At 39.7% G+C, this 23432-nt stretch overlaps 1 protein-coding gene across 1 annotated transcript; it reads right to left on the minus strand.

The window, feature by feature from the left end:
• Window positions 1-601: 601 nt before the first annotated feature.
• Window positions 602-19378, minus strand: pdia6 (protein disulfide isomerase family A member 6). Its single transcript, XM_003215420.4, has 13 exons — window positions 19207-19378; window positions 13926-14067; window positions 12161-12218; window positions 9127-9253; window positions 8483-8589; window positions 6951-7087; window positions 6307-6421; window positions 5840-5980; window positions 3372-3456; window positions 3189-3261; window positions 2608-2766; window positions 1972-2068; window positions 602-1108 (listed from the first exon to the last, which is right to left on the minus strand). The coding sequence occupies exons 1-13, from the start codon at window positions 19361-19363 to the stop codon at window positions 1034-1036; spliced, it is 1473 nt and encodes a 490-aa protein (XP_003215468.3). The 5' UTR covers window positions 19364-19378; the 3' UTR covers window positions 602-1033.
• Window positions 19379-23432: the final 4054 nt, after the last annotated feature.

The following is a 23432-nucleotide window of genomic DNA, read 5'->3' on the forward strand; positions in this document are numbered from 1 at the left end:
CATGGAGGAAGGGGGCTTCAACCACCCCCCTGAAATTCTCAGGGTGGTCTGCGAGGTCTTACATTTTTACTTAAACTGTTGTTTATTCATATCATGATCTGATCACCATGCTGAATATATCCCATATGCATAGGGGTATTGTGATAACGATACAAAAGGTTTGCTAGGGTAGATCCTCTCACTCAGACTCAGCCCCCCCCCCCCCCCCGAATCAAAATCCTGGCTATGGGCCTGATGGTTGGCATGTAGAATGAACAAATCACGCTTCTCCTTCCATCCAGAAATGATCCTTCTTGGTAAATCTGTCTCATTTCCGAGATCAATCACATTGCCTTCTGATTCCTAGAAAAAACTCCCTTTCTAAAGGATTAACATCACACCAGGAGTATATCTGCAAGCCATGTTTTGTTTCTGCAAAGCCCACTGGTTCCAAAATGCTGTGATATGGAAAAGTATCCTCACTAATAAAGGAACTACATAGTGACACCTTATAAAATAATTCTCCCTGCTATTCCTGTCCACTGAAAAATGATACCTGAGAAGTTTCCCTGCTTTGTGGAAACATGGATTTCTTTCAATATTATACAACACTGACACGGTGTGTCAAAAATATTGTTTTATTCTTTCATTGAAATGAAGGCTAGAGCAACTAGCACCCCGGGGGGGGGGGGGGGGGAGAGAGAGAGAGAGAGAGAGAAGGTCACATGTTCAAACTAATGACAATAAAAGTCTCGAATCACCATCAACCACCATACCAGCTGGACAAGAGTTTATATAGGATGGGAGTATTTCAATGAAAGGTCAGTGTCATCCTCAAGGTATCTGTTGCACAGAATACAATCAATTTTACTTGATACAAAAAATTCACAGAATTTTTGAGATTTTTTTTCTTGAGAGGCACACTGTTAACTGCATTCTCAACAGCTGACTCATATTCCGTCTCAGCAAAAAAAAGACCCCTGGTATATCCCTCTGTTGTAAAGCAAATGTCAAACAACTTCCCAAAGTCTCTCAAGGAAATGTCTTCATGGTCTCACAATTCATCCTTCTCATTGTCCCAGTCATCAAGATCTATATCACTGAGATCGATATCTTCTTCAGCTGGCAGCTAGAAGGTAATTAAAACATGTATGAATTCAGCAGGCTTGCCTTTGGATACAGCCAACACATTTTTTAATACACCTTTCATACAGAGAGCTTAAAATTTCACGTGATTCACAATAAAACAACCCAGAACTTGGATAAATGGTTATCACAGATAAATTTCATCTGAAAGGTTAAACTTACAAAAGGTCTTTTAGAGTGTATCTACTCTGTAGAATTAATACACTTTGATGCCACTTGAACTGCAATGGCTCAATACTATGGAATCATGAAATTTGTACTTTGCTCAGCCACCGGCACTGTTTGGCAGCGAAGACTAAAGGCCTTGTTAAATTACAAATCCTAGGATTCCATAGCATTGAGCCATGGAAGTTAAGCACCCTAACACTGTTTGGGCATAACAACGTACAGATGCCAATGAGAACCCTCAAGAATTTGTACTGAATTATTAACTATTTAATCCTGCTATTTAAATACAGCCCCCCCCCCCAAGTCAGAATTTGCAGATTTACAGAATTAAAAGAGATCTAAAGAGGATTATGAAAAAAAAACTACAAACAAAGTCTGCAGGGATATATTTGCAGACACAATAAAGTAAAATAAAATGCAAAGAATCAGAAGCGCTTTAACTAAGAGGAAAAGGATGACAAAGAACATACTTAAACTATAATTTCAGGTTGAGAGAATGAAGGCAGAAAACAGGCATAGCCTAAGTTTAGCTTTTTCACAAGTATGCTAAACAGAAAAGGCAGATACGGCAATATTCTAGCTGAGAAAGAGAATTTAAAAGCAAGTTCCTAAAGAGACTCTGTAAGAAATCAAATGAAACAAAACAGAACATCCACGGACCAAAACAGTGCCTCTTACCTCCCCATCTTTTCCATCCCAGGGCTCTACTGTGTTGATCTTTGAAAAGCCCCCTCCACTTACTGGTGCTGTGGATCCTCGGCCAACAGAGAGTTCCCTGAAAGGTGAAGAGACCAAGCATCCTTAGAATTTACTCTATAACTTCCAGATAACATCATAATATTTTCACTATCTATTTGGCAAGAAACAGGCTGCTTGCTTCATTTGCTAAAAAGGGAAACTTTCAGCATGTGCAAAGTATACAAAGCCCTATGTGATGATCGCTCGATACTGACATAGTGTACATGGCCAATGGCTGAAAGGGAGGACAGGATGCTGCAAGGGCACATGAACAGGCCATAAAAGTCAAATGCCCTGAGGTGGGCTCTGGTATGGGAAAGGGCAGGCACCAGAGGTTTTGGGTGATTGATGACATTGTAGCTAAGGCCCTATATAGATGGGCAGTAGTGCTAAACTCTTGTATTCTGAACAATAAAGATGTATGGTATTTTCAGCCCCAGTGCGTCTTGGCGTATTCTTTCAAGAGAAGACCCTCACACACTAACACAATGTCAAAATCCAGGAACAATAAGAATTTAATGTGTAGAGGCAATTTAGGTACTGACAAAGGAGCAAACAAAGATATATAGTTCTAACCTGAGGAATTCATTAATCCCTTGTTCACTGAAAGATCCTTTCAGCAATGCAAATTTCATCTTTCGAGCATTCACTGCCGCCATGGCTGGATATCCAAAGCCTCCGATTCCTAAGGAATTTTCAAGATCTGACTGAGCTCCAGCCTCTGTCCAAAGCCACCTAGGAAACAAAACAAAGCCAAGGTGAAGCAGCTGAAGTTCAACAGTATCTAGAAAGTCACACAATTCCCACCTGTTTTTGGTCCCTTCTATACTGCCATATAATTCGGATTACCAAAGCAGATAATCCGCATCTGCTTTGAACTGGATTATGAGTTTACATTGCCATATAATCCAGTTCAAAGCAGATAATCTGGATTTTATATGGCAGTATATAAAGGGTTTTAGACTATAGTCTTTGATTAGAAGCCAAGTTGGAGTTAAAACTTCACTAAGGTGTTGCATGCTCTTAGTTTCCACTCAAGAGTAATTCCACCCAACATAAATGGCATCACCCATAAAATACGCATCATGGAATAGTTAAGCATTGCTTCTCTAAACCATGCTTTTTGTTGTACTCTGAGATAAATAACTTACACTTACCCCCACATCTTCTTTTTGTACTTGTCTGCCAATTTCAACATGACTTCTAAGTAGGAATTTCTTCCTGCAGCTCCTAGGTGAGACAGAAACCACAGGAGATGACATTATAATCGCTATGAATATTCACAACACTATGGCTATACAACGAAAGGGAAAAATAACCCATATTTTTTTCTTGCTTACCTGTATCAAGAATATGGGGCAAAACAGAAATGATACATAGCTGGTGGGCATCACAAGTTTGCTTCAACACATCTTCGTTAATAATCTAAGAGTGAAAAAGAAAAATGTAAAATCAATCCCAATGGAGAGCAAGCACAGCCTACAGATTGCATACAGTTTTGGTGGCTTCTGCGCACCACTGACAAATTTAAATGGTTTGTCAGTGAAATTCGGGGGTAAGTCCCTATATCCACTATAGTCAAAGGAAGAGAAAGTTAATACACTATATCCAGAATCATAGTTATTTAATTCCTTTTAGTTCAGTATCAGTTGTCAGAATAAGGCATTATTTTAACGCAATGTGGGTAGACTGACGGTTCATTATAGATAATATAAATTTAATGATAACTGATCAAGTATGAGTAGGGGCATTTTAATGAACTTAGTCCTATTAAGTAATGAATACAGTTAACAGTGCTCAAGTGTGTGGCTAATGTGAGAAATTACTCTGAGCCCTAGGGGAGTTGCTCATGGCTGGATGAGCCAAGAGGTCAGTCAGTCCATTTAGAAAGCTGTGTCATTCTCCTATTTGCTTGACCTCTCTGAAAACAACTCCGCTACCTTCTCTGACCAGTGTGGGTCATGACTTACATGTCAGTAAGATAGGGAATCTGGGATTTTGTCTAAACTTCAAAGCATCCCATGTGCTGAATTCCTTCCCAAAACAAATTCAGCACACTGGATAGTGCCTTATAAGTTGAGATTCAAACCCAGAGAAGATTCCTTATTTTGTTGGTAGAGATGTCATCAATTGCTACTGCCTCTGATATTCAAGCACTGTTGATATTGTACTTTAAGAGGAAAAATCTTGCTTTCTAAACTACTGCACTTTGAGTCTCAATCAAGAGAGAAAAGAGAAGTATGAATATAATAAATAAAATATTTTTTAATTGAGGGCAACATTAGCCATACAGTTGGCTTCAAAGGGCCATTGAATTAATGGGTGGAGAAACTGCAGATACTGAGGACTAACTGTGTTTCTTTTACATAGTGGTCGGTGCTCTTTAGCTTTTCCCCAGTTTGGGTCCCCAAGTGTCACTGAACAACAACACCCATCAGTTTTAATTATCTGCCATGCGCACTGGGGATAATGGGAATTGCAACTTAACAGCACTTGTGGCTCTGAGGTTGAGGAAAGGTTAAAGAAATTTTGAAGTCAGAGATCACACCCACGAGCCTTGGATCTTAATTCAAATCCCACCACCCTGACTGAATAGAACAAAATGCAGCCTTCTAGGTGTTACTGTATCACAACTCCTATCAGCTCTGATGTCTAATACAGGAGTTGTAGTCCAGAATCTGGAGAGCCACATAAAATTATATGGAAGGCTGGATTTGGCCCATGGGCTTTGAGCCTGACACATGTGTTCTAGGGGGTTCCACACATCCATTCTGAAATCTCTTCTCATTGCCCTTTGTCTTTAACAGGTTTTTTCAGCATCTCCATTCTGAAAAATCCCAAGTGCTCCCCTTGTCAAAATGAAGCCACCTGAAGGGCTGCTGACAGGCAAACTGGGGTTGCCAAGAAGCTCTGGTATCCAAATTCTTGGAGAGTCTTTAAAAACTTGACTTTTTATTATAAATAGAAACACCCACAAACCTTCCACAGAGATAATAGGAGGGGAAAGGGGGAGATGGTTGGGATACAACAACCACAACAATAACAATAATAATTAAAATCTTTATTTGTATCCCGCTTTTCTCTCTAAACGGGACCCAAAGCGGCTCACAGCATTGTGTAAAAGATAATATAAAACAATGTGCGTACATAAATGTGCGTACAACCTATGAAACAATTTTACAACTGGAAATAAATATATTTTAAAAAATTTATCTAATACAGTTATTGCAAGCTACTCAACAAAATTGAGTAGTTTTTGCATATAGATTTGTAAATTTAAAGCATGTTCGGAATCAAGAGAAAGCTACATGCAGCCTGTTAATATGACCCATGTTAAATAAGTATGTGGCGATGGAAAGTCTGAGGATATGCAGTACTACCAGTGACATGAAACACATGGCCAAGATCTCAAATCTTTAGAGAAATCCAGTGGGAGATCATGATTTCACTTCTGGATTTTCACTGTGGCGTTTTCTTTTATTACAAAAAGGCACGTATACTAACAGGAAATTATTGCTGGTGACCAAATACATAACCAAAACGGGACTGAGAAACGAAAAGAAAGTTAACATCATGAACTGGAAAACTGCAGGCTTTGTGGACACAAAATTGGGAATGCAATTCTCATCAAGACTAAGCAAAATCAAGCGTCACAAAACACAGCAGGGAATGGGATTGAGAATGGAAAGTGTAACTTGAATAAAAGCATTGCAGGCTGAAGAGGAACACTTCACGCTATAAAACTTTTTTGAAGATTCTACTTATAAATGCTAAAATGTGACCTAGGAAGGGCTTTTTATTTATTTACCTCAAAGAGTTCAGGTGGCGGCGCATTCTCTGAGAACAAGTCCAGTGCACGAGCAACAATATCTGTTTTTGTCCTCCCACCATCATAATCAATGGGATCTTCTCCTTTCTGGAAGATCTTTATGGTGGGGAACCCACGGATCTAGAATCAGGAGGCACACAGTAAGAAACCACAGGGAGTGGTGAGAAGCCACAGTCATCTAAATAATAGGCAGATTTCAAGTGCACTGTAGCAAGGTTTACTTTTACATGATCCAACTCTTTTAATGGGAGTGGGTCACATGTAAAAATATGAACTTATACATATGCTTATGTTTAGAGGATTTCTGACCTGGTATATGCAAACTGGTTGTGCACTGGCACAGCATTTGTTTTATTTTATTCTTAAAACAAATAAATCAAATGTGGAAAAATGTATCATAGATAGCGTATAACAGAACACTAATACAACTTGCAGCAACCACTCACCCCATATCGACCGGCTACCACCTGGTTCACTGTGGCATCTACAGCAGCCAATTTCACCTTCCCATTGGTTTGCTCTTTCACTTCTGTTGCAGCTGCTGCCCATTCTGGCTCTAAACTGTGGGAAGGAATTGTTATCAATGAGAACATGAGGTTTTTTCTTTTCATAAATCACTGGTTAGGTGAGAACCTAAACAACTTTTCTTCAAGCCAGAAACAGGATGAAGAAAGACAGCTATTTTCAATGTGCAGGGCAGAGCTAAAGAAAAAAAACAACAACAGTTGGGACTGATCAAAGCTGGAAGAGACCCCTCAAGGCCATTCAATCCAACCCCATTTTGCCATGCAGGAATCAAAACACTCCCACTAGATGGCAATCCAGCCTCTGCTTTAAAAACCTCAAGAGAAGGAGACTCCATCACACAGCATATTCCACTGTCAAACAGCTCTTACTAAACAGGAGGTTTGTAAGTCTAACATGCCTAGGACTGCTCTATTAGTATCCTTATACCAGGCCATCAATCTAATTTATCATTAACTAGCTCAAAGAAGCACTACTTATATTCTACATGCAGAATTAAAATTCAAGGCCAAAATCTGATTCAGTTTACTTAAAATTCAATTCTGCTGCTGATGGTCTTACTTACTTTTTACAATGTCCACACCAAGGAGCATAAAACTCTACCAGCCAGACATCATTGCTGTCCAGGACATTCTTATCAAAAGTGTCATCTGTCAGTTCAATCACGTCCTTTTTCCCTGAGCCCCCACTTTCACGGCTGCTCTGTAGTTTGAAACACACAAAAAAACACCTCCAATTTATTTAGAATATGTTTACATTACACCCAGCATTGCACAATGGGCTCTGGTTGTTGGATGCAAAAAAACAAAAAAACAGATTATGTCCTTCAATTGGTAGACTGTCAGGCCACGTAACTCCTACTGTGAAAATGAAAGTACAGTAGAGTCTCACTTATCCAAGACTTGCTTATCCAAGGTTCTGGATTATCCAATGCATTTTTATAGTAAATGTTTTCAATATATCGTGATATTTTGATGCTAAATTTGTAAATACAGTAATTACAACATAACATAATTGCATATTGAACTACTTTTTCTGTCAAATTTGTTGTATAACATGATGTTTTGGTGCTTAATTTGTAAAATCATAAGCTAATTTGATGTTTGATAGGCTTTTCCTTAATCCCTCCTTATTATCCAAGATATTCACTTATCCAAGGTTCTGCCGGCCTGTTTAGTTTGGATAAGTGAGACTCTACTGTACTATCCATCAATTACCATGATCCTTACTTTGTAATGCTATTTGCAGGAATGCAGCCATTATGGAGGTGGTGTTACTATTAAAACCAGAAAAAGTCCAATATTATTGTTTGGGTTTTCCCAGTTCATAAGATATTTCTTATTTATCCTTTGGTCCTCAGGGCTGTCCCTTTGGATCTCAAAGTTCAGCCAGTCCTCGACATTTGCCAGGGGTAGGGGCATAGGACTTCCATGAAAGTGAATAACTATGATTTATTAAGAGAGTGCTATTTTTGTTCCTTGAGAGGACACGTCTCAAGGAATTTCTAGGTCCTCCAACACAACTATGTCAATTTCCACTGGAAGCTGACCACAGAATCATATTGGAAGATCTAGATTCCTAGTTACATTTTAATCAAATCTGCAAAAGTGAAACCTGCAAATGTGGAGAACTGGTAGTATAAGAGTTCAACTTACATATGTCTTCCATTATAAAAACCTCACCTTAAAATCCATCACTTAAATTCCAAAAAACTTGGAATTATTAACCACCACTGGAAAAAACTATCCCAATCACTAGCACTTATAGAAAACAACCAAAACTTGGAAAAATTACTTCTTCAGGCTACAATTCCCAGAATGTGAGGTTCTAGACGGCATATGCATTGATTATGCAAATTATGTTTTTCTTTGATATTGATGTGTCTGTATTTATTGCACCGTATGTATTGTTACATTACGAGTGCTTTGTAAGCTGCCCTGAGTCACTTTTGTGAGAGAGTGGCGGGGTAGAAATAAAGTTTATTTATTATTATTATCCAAAGGGTAATTTTTCTAACAAAAAACTCTTGTCTAGAAAGTATGCCTATGAAGAGTCGGTCTTTGAAACAGAAAAGATTTTACTATTTCCTAGCCATACCTGCTTTCCAGAACTATAGCCACCTCCTCTACCCCCAAGGCGATCCTTGACCAGTGACCGGAGAGCACTTAAAGCTGCATCAACAATAGCATCACTTGTTCTGGCCCCTGAGTCAAAGAAAAATACAAAATTAACATCAAGGCACCCATAGGTAGCTAGCTACGTTTTTCAGTGATCAGTTGAAAGGTACTCCAGTGCTTTCAACAACAGGAAGAAAAAAAACATTCTCAACAGCTACAGTTCTGTATCATGATAAATTACATTTGCCAGCAGTAAAATAATAATTTAAAGAACACTGAAGGTTCTTACCCTATCTGAAACACTCGAAAACCTGGGAATGTGTGATTGGTCTTGGAATGCTCCAGATTAATCTCTGAAGTAAAGGACAGCTGTTAAAATAACCTTGTTACAACTAGAATTGCTTCTCCTAACTTTCCGGGCCTATTTTATTAAAAAAAATTAGCTGTTGTTCCCTACTAAGTACATAAGGCTAAACAATAATACATTCCTAAGTGGAAGTGAAGTCAATCTATTGCTGCAAAACCAAGGAACAATGCCGTGGCATCTTCTATTGATTATAACATGAGCTTCTGTGGATTGGAGCCCTTTTTGTCATTGCTATACTACACTACTTAAAAGAGTACCTTGATAATCTTCTGCTTTGTTCTTATTGGCACCAAATATCTTGATAGTGGGAAATCCCTTGACACCATACTGGCCACCTAGGGATTGATGTTTATCAGCATCAACAGCTCCAATTTTCACAACACCCTAAAAAAAGGAATATATTCACATAAACTAGGATTAGTGCATTTTAAAAAGAAACAAACAATCTAAAATGGGAGGGAGAGAGAAACACTATTTTGCTGATTACACGTCTACTTTGCTTGACCTAGATATCAACATTTTTTTCTTCAACTGAATATTACTTCTAGCTCAAAGGGAAGTAATTCTAGTTGGGAAGGGGAATGGAGAACAAAGGTTGTTTATATCAACCCAAGGAAATAATCACTCTACTGTCACAACCAACTCCCAAAAGTATAGATGTGACTGCATTTCACTTGCTAAGGTTGCTGTAATCACAGGACTTTCCAGACATGTGCTGTTTTCGCTGCTCTCATTCAGTTAAATTGTTACTAGGCCACTACATTTGTCAAGATCAATTAGAACAATGACTGGTTCATCTGCAGAGAAGTAAACAAAGAGGTTTACCCAAGCTAAATGCATTCCCCAGAAATTAACATTTATTTAAGTATCCTGCCTTTCCACAAAGCTTCCCACCACTTTTTCAGCCACACCTATTTTACATGATAATTTGTAATAATAAAATGCAATAAGGATGTGCTGTGACTGGACGTCATCTAACAAAAGAAATCTGACTCAATCAGATAAAAAGCATACAATCCATCAAGCAATTAAGTTTGCACAGTGGTGCATGTGGGGAGGGTATGTCTGGAACTTTTTAAACGATGTACTCATGTTTTGTAGCTGGGGCACTGATTTTAACTAATTAACTACTTGTTTTCAAATCACTTGCTGGGTAAACACTCCAGTTCAGTTACAGAAACCATAAATGCATAAGACAGAATGCAAGCAAGTATTCAGTATCATCTAGATCAGAGATGGGCAACTGTAGGTTAAGGGGCCACATTATGGCTACTTCTGCACTTTTGTTGCAGAATACAAAGGCATTTTCACAATGCTTTAATTTTCAAAAAAAAAGGTATATTCTCGGCCTGCAGAATAGTCCAGATGTGGCGGAACTGTCTTCCACATCTAGAGCAGGGGTTCTCAAACATTTTAAGCAGAGGGCCAGTCCATGGACCCTCAATGTGTTGGGGGGGGGCGACTACAGTTTGAAAAAAATATACGAACAAATTCCTATTCACACTGCACATTTCTTATTTGTAGTGCAAAAAAACTAAACAATGAAAGAACAATACAATATTTAAAAATAAGAACAATTTTAACCAACATAAACCTATCAGGATTTCAATGGAAAGTGTGGGCCTGCTTCTTGCTGATGAGATAGTCAAGTTAATGAGGATTGTTGTTGTTGTTGTGCGCCTTCAAGTCATTCCAGACTTAGGGTGAGCCTAAGTCTAAAACTGATGGGGGCCAGATAAATAACCTTGGAGGGCCGCATCCGGCCCACGGGCCTTAGTTTACAAACCCCTGTACTAGAGAGCATGTTGTGGCATTCTATAGAATGCACAGGCACACATACACAAAACATTTTGGGGGGGAAATAATCCCCAGTGGGCTTGGGTACTGCAAAAAGGGTCCCACTCTGGTCTAGATATTACTACAACCATACAGTATAGTAGTATGGAAGGGAGATAAAATAATTGCTTAGTATAAGACTTCAATAATGCTCCAAATTACATGCAATGTAATTTTGCAAACTGGCATGGTGAAAGTACCAGCCTGAACACTGCAAAGACTGAAGCAGAATTGGAGGGATGAGCTGGAAAATACAGGCATTTAAATCTGTTCCTACTGTGAAAGCAAACTAGTCTATAAGATCAGGAAGACAACATTAGAACTTAGAGCTATAAATATTTATTGTTTTCTAGTTATATAAAACCCATTTATAGGCTGTACTTCAGAACATAGCTGTTACATGGCAGGTCACATAAACATAAAGCTCAGGACATGATAAAACTGAATCACAATGAAACTAGAGGCAAAATAATTGCTAGAGAATTAAAATATAACAATATACCTAACAAAGGAAAAAGCCAGCCCTTCCATTGGTTTGCTAATTTTAAAACAACAAAGACAGAAAGCCTAATTTACAAAATCGTGACCACCATATAGGTGATTTGGGAAAAAAATAACCCAATCAGAAAAGTGACAAAATTGAGCACTCTTTAAAGTAGGGTGATGAAGGTCCATTATCTGGGTCCTCTTTTCCATCCCACATTCTATGTCTAAGCAAGCCTCTTTAGACACTATGGCTGCAATCCTATGACCCCATGTTGGTCTTTGAGGGATATGTTGGGATTATAGAAATCCCCCAATCTCAATTTACCAGTGAGCGGCCACTTCATTTGGCTGAGGTCTGTGTTCCTCTGTCAACATGGAAGTAGGTGGCTGACATTCCCATTTCCATGCACACAAGCAATCTCCATCATGAATTGCAACAGAGGTCCTGCTGCTGCCTGACACAATGGAGACTGGTCACAGGAGAGAAGCATAGTCAGCTGCTTTCCAGTCAACATAGGAACAGATCTCCCATCAACTGCAATATCTGATCCTTGGTAAGTGGGGACCGGGAGGGAACCATAGTGGGATTCACTGTATAATACTTTAACTATGGTGCTTACATATGTTGTAACTTCCAGACAGGTTTCCAGTCTACAGTTACAATACCAAATGTCACAACTCCAAAAATTCAACACAGATCATACAATGGTTTTAAGTTAATAAAGACAAAAAGGGGGCAAGTTTACTGCAACCTTCAAATCACCAAGTAAGGAAACAGATCAGAGTGCAGGCATATACTTTCCATGCAGAAAGTGCTGAGTTCAATCCTCAGCATCTCAAGGTAGATTTGAGGAAGACACCTGTCTCAAACCCTGGAGAGACACATGTAATCAATGGGGACAACAGTTGAGCTAGATGCACAATGAAGTGGCTCAATATAAAGATGTGTTCCTCATATATTATACTTACTTTCAGAGCTGTGGCAGCTTTCTTCCATTCAGGTGTCAACCTCTGGCAGTGACCACACCTAGTGGGGAAGGAGTATAAACAAAATTAAGTTCATTCCAACCAACCAAAAACCCCACCCACCCAGTACAAATCTAGATACCCCATGCCCTTGTGGTTGCAACCTTTTGCATTTTCTAAATATCATGCCCTGGAACAATTAAGTTGCACAACAATTGATGAAGAAAAATCTAATGAACACTGTAAAGTACTGTGACAGGGATGGAATCCTTTTGATCCCACCGCTGCCACCAAATTGTAAAGAGGTAAGGCAGGGAAGAATCCTTTTTTGATCCCACCACACAGTTACCACCAATTATAAAGATGTCTTGTTGATGATGTTAATTATATTATTATATATTTAATTATCTTCGCTGCCACCAAATGGAGGAGATGTCAGGCAGATGGCCCTTTTTATTTTTAAGATTTCTTTATTTACTTCAGAAGGTGATGTTGCTTAACTTAGTATATGAGTGTGACAGAGACTTAGATGGTTTGAAGAACAAAACAAGTTTATTTCAAGTACAAAGCTTAGTGGTTCAATAACTTCTTTGAGGCATTTAAATAACAGTTACAATAGATGTTGAGGTGTTCTAACTTCCAAAATACTTTCTTCTCTCAAAACCAACTATAAACTGATCACTTAGATCTACTGGGATTAATTCCCCTTACTCCACTAGCCCTAAACGTCACCTAACTTGCTTAGTCTGGCTCTACCAGAGGTCTGCTTTCCTGGTTTCCCTCAATCCTGGAACCAGTCTATCTCCTGTGACTAACAATCACAGACTGAGATTTAAACTTCCCTGGTCTCCTTAAACTAGGAACCAGTCCTTTCCCTGTGACTGGAAATCACAGACTCCCTAAAATAAGTCACCTTATTTTAGAATTGACTCAAATTCCCTCATTTGAGCCACCCTGATCCTCCACTTGAGAATCAGTCCTCACTGTAATTTCACCATTACAGACTCTCACTGACTGACTGGGTTTTAAAACGTTCCCTCCTTTTTCCTTCAAACAGCAGTTAGCTCCGCCCCCGTTGCTATGGCAACTGCCTCAGAATGCTAAGATGGTTACACCTTCTTGTATTATCAACTCCAATACATACCATTTTAAACTTAGCCAAACCTGACGTTTAAACCAAATCGAATAAACATGTCATCCATAAACAAAATAAAATTACACACTTCTTTACAAACACTAATGGTGCTCCATACCCATTGCTGGTAGAATATCTCAGACAAGAACAAACTGAAAGGAGTACCAAATTAAGGGGCGGACCACATCCTAAAAAGGCAAAGAGCCCCTAAAATGGAATCTCTCTCCTTCTCAACTGATGCATAGAAGTAACTCGCAAGACTGCATCTGAGTATTCGGTTGCCTAAGAAAACCGAATACTGCAAAATTCATGGGATTGTCAGGTAACTTGAATGCACATATATCCACACACATAAGACATATTTTCACTGACAGCAGCCCTATTCTTCGTACTGAAAATCATACCAGAACATTTGTTGTTTCTACTGTTCCAGACCAACATGTATATCTTCCTCAGATAAGATTTTTCTAAGATGTGCTACATACACATATAGCTGACCAGATCAATGATGACTGCAATGGTTCTAGCCAGATATTCTGGGGCAAGAAACCATAGAAGACCAATGATACAGAGAAAAGGTGGAAAACAGAAAATCCATAGTAATTATCCCCCAAAACACATGATTCAACATACCATGGAGCATAGAATTCCACCAGCCATAAGTTGTCACTCTGTACAACTTCCCTGTTGAAATTTGTTGGTGTTAGTTCTATAACATCGTCACTGGAAGAATACAAGCTGTTGACAGCCAAAAAGAGTGTGCAGCTTACAGTTCCTGGAAAAGAGAAGGGGAAAAAAAGACATATCAAAAGACAATCAATAGCTTAGCCATATCTGTGGCCAAGAGAATGCATGCCTGCTGAAAACAAAAGCAATAAAACACACAGGAAACCTAATTATGTGCTAACAGGTTCCCCCCTAGAAATACTATCATAAGGACAAGGGCTAGCAGGTTCCCACCTAGAAATATACTAAATTTCTGGGGAAACATCCAGTTTGAAACCCTTTCCTCCACAGATTCCCCCCACCCCCCATTTAAGCATTTCCTCATTCCTTTCCCTTAACTTCATTGCTTGTCATCCTCACCAATCCATCTCTTCCTTTGCTCACTCCTTCAGCTCGTAACTACCACTTTATGTTCAGCCTGAGTTTTGTGGTGGGATGATAGTCAATGAGGTCCAGTGTGTCCTGGTGGCAAGTGCAGATATGACTGAAGGAATCTCTAGTGCAGTGGTTCTCAACCTGGGGTCCCCAGATGTTTTTGGCCTACAACTCCCAGAAATCCTAGCCAGTTTACCAGCAGTTAGGATTTCTGGGAGGTGAAGGCCAAAACATCTGGTGATCCCAGGTTGAGAACCATGGCTCTAGTGTATGTTTGACACAGACATGTATGTGCTACAATTACTCATGTTTTCCCCCACTTCTGCATGGTTACTATGTTCCTAACATCTGTTATTAGTGAGCACCAACTGACTGTTCCTTTTTCAGACATTTCTTCCCTATGTTTTTTGTTTGCAAAAGAAAACTATACTTGGCAGGTGGCTGAAAAATAAGAGATGTCTGGAGGCGACAATGTCATAAAAGATTTACCTTGTAGGTCCAGCTCTTCTGTAAATGCCTACAATCAAACCAGAGCTGAGAAAATAAGGTCAACCTCTTCCAAACTGCAATTTTGTGGAGAGTGCACGCATGCCTATTATTATAAATGTAGTTTTTTTCATTCGACTTTAAGATAAACCACATGGCAGCTGATTCCATGCAGGAATGCTCAATCTTTTATGAACTAAGTCACAGAGACAAGAACAATCTCCAACCCAAGTACCATATGCCTCAAAGAGGGACAGGGGAGAGAAATCCCTGTTATTTTCAAGTAATGATGGAAAGTATCAGCAGCGCTTCTTTTATCTGAGCAATGTTCTCACCCAGTAATTAAAGTGCATTGACAGAGAGCCTTGTTTCCTCCTCTACCTTTTCTATATAGGAAACAGATGGCCGAGATTAGAGACAAGGGCTCAGCTGAATACCCTTAAGCACCATCTAGGCATTCTTCATTCCTATACTTCCTTTTCAGGAATAGCAAAAGGGAAAGAAGTCAGTACATCTACACTGTAGAATTAATGTAGATTAATACAATCCTGGATGTTGTAGCTTTATAAAGCATTTTGCATTCTCTACCAAAGATGACTGGTGTATTGCCAAACTACTAACCCCCTGATTTCACAGCACTGAACCATGGCAGTTAAAGTGGTGCCAAACTGCATTAATTCTACAGTGTGGATAAATCCCCAAGCTCTAGGTAGAGAAAGTCTACTGGATGGACCCCATGCTGTCGCTGGATGTAGCCACAATCACCAAGATGGTGATGTCCTGAGGAATAGGGACAATCTCCAATGATTCCTTCCAGACTAGATTCATTCCAAATAAAGCTGCAACTCTAGTAACTAATCCAATGATGGAACAGACCATCTCTTCAACCTAATAGCTGATTATCCCATGAACAGAATCCCAAGTTTATGTCATGAATGGGACTGGCCACCAAGAAGATTTATCCTTTCCCACCCCAACAAACATGTCCCCAGCTGCAAAGAGGCTACTGTAGCAGAAGTTGAGAAAAACTTTTTTGTTAGAAGTGTTCTAAGATCAGATCTCTAAGATTCATTATAGGCAGATTACAAGCAAAATATGTTTTAACACAGTGCTTCCAAACTAAATGATGTAGAATTTGTGATTTATTTTATTCCGGTTGCCAGGGACTGACAATATATTTTTGCCTACTGGTTACAATGGCCGTGTTTCTTTTCTGGAAATTAACCAGGAAGTAAAGGCCAATGACTCAGTGTACACAAACTAGTAACATAGCACTATTACCCACAACTCAACTGCCCTGACATACTTCCAATGCCTCTACACTATAGAGTAGTGTACACCCCTTGAACTACCAGGGCTCCATGCTACGGAATCTTGGAATTTATAGTTTCATGAGGCTTCTCTTTGGCAAAGACAAAAAAACCTTATAAAACTACAACTCCCAGAATTCCACAGCACTGAAGGCCGTGTCAATTAACAGAGCGTCAAACTGCATTCATTCTACAGTGTAGACCCAATGTCTATTTTAGTCTTTGAAATGGTTGATGGAATCCTTGAACTAAGAAACTTTGGAAAGGAATTTGTATTAGTCTTAGAGTACATCTAGTGTAGAATTATTGTAGTTAGACACTACTTTAACTGTCATACCTTAATGCTATGGAATCATGCAAGTTGTGGCTTTACAAGATCTTTCAGCCTTCACTGCTAAAGAGGGCTTGTTACTTACCAAGCTACAAATCCTAGTAATCCACATGATTGAGGCCATTCTACACTGCCATAAAAAATCCAGAGTATCTTCTTTAACCGGATTATATGGCAGTGTAGACTCATATAATCCAGTTTAAACAGATAATCTGGATTATCTGCTTTGATAACCTGGATGATAAGGCAGTGTAGAAGGAGCCTAAGGCCCCTTCCGAACAGCTGAATAAAATCCCACATTATCTGCTTTGAACTGAAATATATGACAGTGTGGACTCAGATAACCCTTTTCAAAGCAGATATTGTGGGATTTTCTGCCTTGATATTCTGTATGGATATGGCTGTATGGAAGGGCCCTAAGTCTTGGTGGTAAAAGTGATGCAATGCTGCATTGATTCTACAGTACAGAAGCAGTCTTGAAAGCATTTGCTACCCTTTCAAAAAGACGTCATCACAGATGCCTGGATGCTTCAAAAGAACGCTTCTCCTGGCAACAGAGGAAATTCCACCTCTTCCTCCTGTTCCCAGACCTGGAATCTAGCAGAAAGGAAACCCTGCCCTCTCATCTCACTGATCACAGGAAGTGGGAGCTCTCTTCCACGCTTTTCTCCCTCTTCTCAGAATAAAGCAAAATTTCTTCAGTGAAGCATCAGATAAGAAAGATTGAGACATGACTTCAGCTGGGAGCCTAATGTCATGGCACCCAAGAGGGCTCCACACTGCCATATAATCCAGTCTCTGAATCCAGATTATCTGCTTTGAACTAGATGATAATGAGTCCATACTGCCATATAATGCAGTTCAAAGCAGATGATCTGGATAATATGGCAGTGGAGATTGTGCCTCACCCGGGTCCTTGGAAGGAGAACAATTGATTCCATTTGTCCAGACTCATCTAAGGATGCGTCTATGCCAGGCATGGGCAAACTTGGGCCCATGCCTACTGGCTCTTAGGAATTGTGGGAGTAGAAATCCAAAACCCCTGGAGGGTCCAAATTTGCCCATGCCTGGTCTACGCTGTTGAATGAATGCAGCTTGAAACCATTTTAACTGCTATGGACCAATGCTACGAAATCCAGAGATTTGTAGTTTGGTGAGGCACCAGTATACTTTGGCAGAGACTTCCTTCTTGCTTCCATCAGCATCTAATACAGTGGTTCTCAACCTTCCTAATGCTGCAACCCCTTAATACAATTGTGGTGACCCCCAACCATAAAATTATAAAATTATTCTCGTTGCTACTGTACTTCGTAACTGTAATGTTGCTATTTTTATGAATCTTCATGTAAATATCTGATATGCAGGATGTATTTTCATTCACTGGACCAAATTTGGCACAAATACCCAATACGCCCAAATCTGAATACTGGTGGGATTGGGGAGGGGATTGATTTTGTCATTTGGGAGTTGTAATTGCTAGGATTTATAGTTCACCTACAATCAAAGTGCAATTGGAACTCCACCAATGATGGAAGTGAATTAAACTTGGCACACAGAACTCCCATGACCAACAGGAAATACTGAAAGGGTTTGGTGGGCAATGACCTTGAGTTTTGGAGTTGCAGTTCACCTACATCCAGAGAGCACTGTCGACTCAAACAATGATGGATCTGGACCAAACTTGCCGTGAATACTCAATACAGTGTTCCCTCACTTATCGCTGGGGTTGGGTTCCAGGACTACCCGCAATAAGTGAAAATCCGAGAAGTAGGGACACTACATTTATTTTAATATTTATACATTATTTCAGTAGTTATACACTATTTTAAGTCTTTATCAACTAATCTTGTGTTGATAAATCACCTCCTTCTTCTCTTGTTGCCACTTGGGCTCCTTTTCTCTCCCTTTGGCTTCACCTTCCTTCCTTCGGCTGTAAATTGTAATTTTTTATGATTTATAATAGTCTTTTAGAGTTTATTGAAAAACCGCAAAACAGCAAATCCGCGAAAAGTGAGCCGCGAAGTAGTGAGGGAACACTGTATGGCCAAATTTGAGCACTAGTGGAGTTTGGGGAAAATAGACCTTGACATTTGGGTGTTGTAGTTGCTGGGATTTATAGTTCACCTACAATCAAAGAGCCCCTTGAACCCCACCAACAAAAGAATTGGGCCAAACTTCCCACACAGAACCCCCCGTGACCAACAGAAATACTGGTCTTTGGTAACCCCTCTGAACCCCCCTCGTGACCCTCGGGTTCAGAAATGCTGGTCTAATGCAAACGCTCCAGATTCTTCATTGAAAAGGATCCACTCTTAAAGGCAGAACCAGACTCCCCACTCAAGCGTGATCCTGAAACGGATTTGATTCCCAAATTGCATGCAGCCCCACTCATTTTCAGTCTAGACCAGGCATGGGCAAACTTGGGCCCTCCAGGTGTTTTGGACTTCCAACTCCCACAATTCCTAGGCTGTTAGGAATTGTGGGAGTTGAAGTCCAAAACACCTAGAGGACCCAAGTTTGCCCATGCCTGGTCTAGACCAAGAGAGCTATTTTTAACACTCCACTGCCCCAGCTCGCAACGTCCCTAGATCCCTGCATGCATTGATCCCTGCCATCCATAGGAGCCCTGATAGTTCTCTTTCTCCAACAGGACCATCCTGGCCATCACTGCCCTTCTCCTCCTTACCCAAGAATAGACCTCTCCGGCCCAACGCGCCCATCTCGCTCCCTTCAGCAGCCTCCCGCTCTGCCCTTCTCTTCCACCCAAAGGGCCCACAAAATGCCTCCGCGAGCCCAGCCGTGGCCGCCGCTGATTGGCCCTCTTGGCGTTCCTCCCTTTGCATAACCAATGAGAATCCGACGGATCACCGGCGCCGGGATTCGGAAGGGAGGAGCCAATTCCGCCTAGGAGAAAGGGAGAGAAAAAGAGGCAGGAAAAGGGAGGAGCCAGGGCTGACCACTTCCTGGTTGCTTTAGCTTCCATGGCAACGCCCTGTGGCATGCCGGGAGTGGTAGTTTAGAGCGCCTTAAGCGTGCTGAAAGGCCTCCCTTTATCCCTGAATTGTTTAGGATGTTTCCATTCCAACTCACTTGTATTTGTTTTATCATTGCATCTGTTGCAACTAAGAGATTGTTAAAGTCATCTATTAATATTGCTATTACATTATTATTATTATTATTATTATTATTACAGTAGAGTCTCACTTATCCAACGTTCTGGATTATCCAACGCATTTTTGTAGTCAATGTTTTCAATATATCGTGATATTTTGGTGCTGAATTGGTAAATACAGTAATTACTATCGGCCCGTTTACGTTGGATAAGCGAGACTCTACTGTATTATTATTATTATTATTATTATTATTATTATTATTATTATTATTATAGTGTTGTCGAAGGCTTTCATGGCCAGAATCACTGGGTTGCTGTGAGTTTTCCGGGCTGTATGGCCATGTTTCAGAAGCATTCTTGTCTGACGTTTCGCCTGCATCTATGGCAGGTACCCTCAGAAGTTGGAGCTCTGTTGGAAACTAGGCAAGAGGGGTTAGTATATTTGCACCTTGATCAGCATTGAATGGCCTTGCAGCTTCAAGCCTGGCTGCTTCCTGCCTGGAACAATCCTGTGTGTGCAAAGGTTCTATGGATAACAACATCTATAGATATTCAAGTCTCAAACACAAGAATAAGAATACTATATGACCAGGTGAAACGGTGCCCTTAATACACAATGGCAAAATCAAAGTTTGCTTTTTGGGATTATACATACATAGCCCCCTGGTAGTGCAGCGGATTAAACCACTGAGCTGTTGAACTTGCTGACCAAAAGGTTGGTAGTTCGAATCCATGGAGCAGAGTGAGCTCCTGCTGTTAGCCCCAGCTTCTGCCAATCTAGCAGTTCAAAAACATGCAAATGTGAGTAGATCAATAAGTCTACCTTTACTATATATATTCAAGCTGTGAATTGTTGGATCTGTGGGTGCAGATTCAGATGCAAAACAAACACTGTATTTGTGTATTAAAACCACACGCAAAACATTTTTCCCTTGCCTTTTTAGATAATAAAAACTCTCCGAGTAACTTACAAAAAATGAATAGGGCTTACGGACCACAAGGGGGGCTATCATAGTAAATTGATATAGCTCGATCATTCCACTTTAACTGCCATGGCAGCATTGTATGGAATCCTAGGACTTGTAGTTGACTAAGGTATTTAGACTTCTCAGCCAACCCTGAAACACTTCCAAAATTTGGATTTTTCTGACCCGTCAGGTTAGGAAAAACTCAAATTTTCCAGAAAAGGCAATGTCTCCCAATCATGAAATACTTCCAAATTTGGATTTTTCTGACCTGCTGGGTTAGGAAAAAAAACACAATTTTTCCAGAAAAGGCAACTTTTTTAAAACCTGAAATACTTCCAAAATTTGGAATTTTCTGACCTGCCAGGTTTGGAAAATCCTCAAATTTTCCAGAAAAGGTGCCCTCTTCCAATCCTGAAAGACTTCCAAAATTTGGATTTTTCTGACCTGCCAGGTTTGGAAAAACCTCAAATTTTCCAGAAAAGGTGTCTTCCAATTGTGAAATACTTCCAAAATTTGGATTTTTCTGACCCGTCGAGTTACGAAAAACTTCAAATTATGCAGAAAACGTGACATCTTCCAATCATCAAATGGAATGCTTTTAGGCCTGACTAACCTACAAATTTCAGAATTCAACATCATGTTTACATGGCGATTGGAGTGGAATAATAACACTATAACAGTGTGATGTGATGAGTGCCGTAGACAGCAAAGGATGCACTCTATCCTGAAATACTTTGGGGACCACATTACTCTGTCTAGTCTCTTCTCCCCACTGGAATTGTGTAGTTACTGCTTCATTATGAAAAGTTTGCACATTAATAAATTGCTGCAGAATCCTGAGATTTGTAGTTTAGTTAGGCACTGTTTGGCAGAGAAGGCTCAAGACCTTGTAAGACTACAATTCCCAGGATTCTATAGCATTGAGTCAAAAGTGAACCTATCACAAGGGATGTTTTAGCAGAATTGCCAAACATTAAAAAATGATGTAAACATTAAAAAATGATTTCAGGGTGAGTGAATAGAGGCGAGGGGGATAGCCTGAAAATCCTCTCTAACGTCACTGATGGTACAGATGTACCTGGACCTCACTGCATAAGGTAAGTCCCAGGATGAGTCAAAAACAGAACTTTTGACATCAATAGAAATAGGTTCCCAAGAGATGCATCAAATTCCAAAGTCAGGATAATTCATGCAATCATATTTCCGGTTTCTATGTATGCTTGTGAAAGCCAGACAGTATAGAAAGATGGCAGGAAGAAAACCAACTCATTTGAAACATGGGATTGAAAGAAAGCTTTATGGATTACCATAGATAAATGAATAAGTCCTACAGCAAATCAGACCTCAACTCTCCCTATAAAACCAATATGATTAAACCAAGGCTTTCATACTTTGAACATATAATGTCTCTTTACAAGTTTTCCATCATCAGCTGAACCCTATACATTTTTTCAGAAACTTTTACTATCCGAAGATACTTTACATACTGATTGTTTTAGAAATTAAATAAAAATTCTTTATAGATTTTATGTAACATTGCATTGTTCTGTTATTTTAAATTATGGCCCCTATGTGAAATGCTTTGGGAATATTTTCTAGGGGAGATTAATTGATAAATCTATATAAATGAATGGTCTCTGGCCCCAAAATACGTTTAGATTTTTGGTGTTTTATAAAAGAAAAAATAAATCTTATTAGGCTCAAACATTTACAGGATTTTTAAAAAGATTGAACAAATACACAACGGCTGGGGAAAGGGAAGTCCGTTTTTATTGTTTTTAACTTGTACAGTTGCAAATACACATCAGAATTTGGCATACAGGTCTTTGTAGCAGAAAGATGCCTATCTTCCAAAAGTACACATCATCTCTAGCAGGCTTTCCTCTTGCACAAGACCCAAAAGCTTTCATTGTATGAAAGTAGATGGCAGTTTAGTTGAAATGCTGCTTTCGTGGGGTTAAGAAGGACACTGGAATGGAGTACAAACCAAGGCAGAATAGATTCTAGAGGGCACTATTGGACAAAACTGTCATCCCACAGCATTTGCACAACCAATGACCCTGGTGTTATGTATAACTTTTCAATAACTTTAAAGCATAGGTTCTTTTTTGCAATTTCAGTGTGAGAGGGTACATCAGAATGTTTACAGAACAACATTTAGACATACAGAGATATAGATTCTATGCAACTACATTGGATTCACAAACAACCTATTTACCGGTAGTTATATTGGCTAACAAACAGACAAAGGAGGGATTTACATTTTTACTCAGCATTCACACGCATGTACATTCATCTTCATGCGTGCATCACCATTTCTCCATTCTTCCTCCATGAAGAACACCTCTTAAGCCAGACTGCTTACTTGCAAACCTGCTAATTCACAGTTCCAAAACTCCAAAATGCCAAAATGCATCCTTTCCTAAGAACAATGGCAAGGATCAGAATTCTGCTTTCCCTACAGAAGAACTGACACCCTGCAACATAAAATGACTCCAAAATGCACTCCTTCCTCTTCCCTTGAGAAAGGGAGGTAAGTGACCAGATTGCATTCCATTGCATATCTGCCACTCCCAAATACATACACTATCTCTTTCCTTCCCATGGAGCAGAGCATAGCAGGTGAACAGCTCCTCTGTCACACTTTCTGGATTGTCATAAGGTCACTTATATGGCAATATTTTGCTGATGTTGTCCCAAAGTTGTAAATGAATTCTAGATGTCTTCCATCCTGGAATATCCTGGCTCCATCTCAGTTTCCTGGCCAGATGTTGATTCTTCTTGATTGGTGTTGGCAAAGATAAGCCTTGTCTTGACTTCCTTCTTAACAAT

This window comes from Anolis carolinensis, chromosome 1 (genome assembly GCF_035594765.1).
Source record: "Anolis carolinensis isolate JA03-04 chromosome 1, rAnoCar3.1.pri, whole genome shotgun sequence".
NCBI classification, from domain to species: Eukaryota; Metazoa; Chordata; class Lepidosauria; order Squamata; family Dactyloidae; genus Anolis; species Anolis carolinensis.

Bases quoted from the DNA above. Each gene is read 5' to 3' on its own strand.
- pdia6 (XM_003215420.4), bottom strand. From the start codon at position 19,363: ATGCAAAGGGAGGAACGCCAAGAGGGCCAATCAGCGGCGGCCACGGCT. The intron at 14,068-19,206 runs GTAAGGAGGAGA...TCTCTTTTCCAG, and splicing joins CCGGAGAGGTCTATTCTTGG to GAACTGTAAGCTGCACACTC. The intron at 12,219-13,925 runs GTATGTTGAATC...CTTCCCCACTAG, and splicing joins GTGGAATTCTATGCTCCATG to GTGTGGTCACTGCCAGAGGT.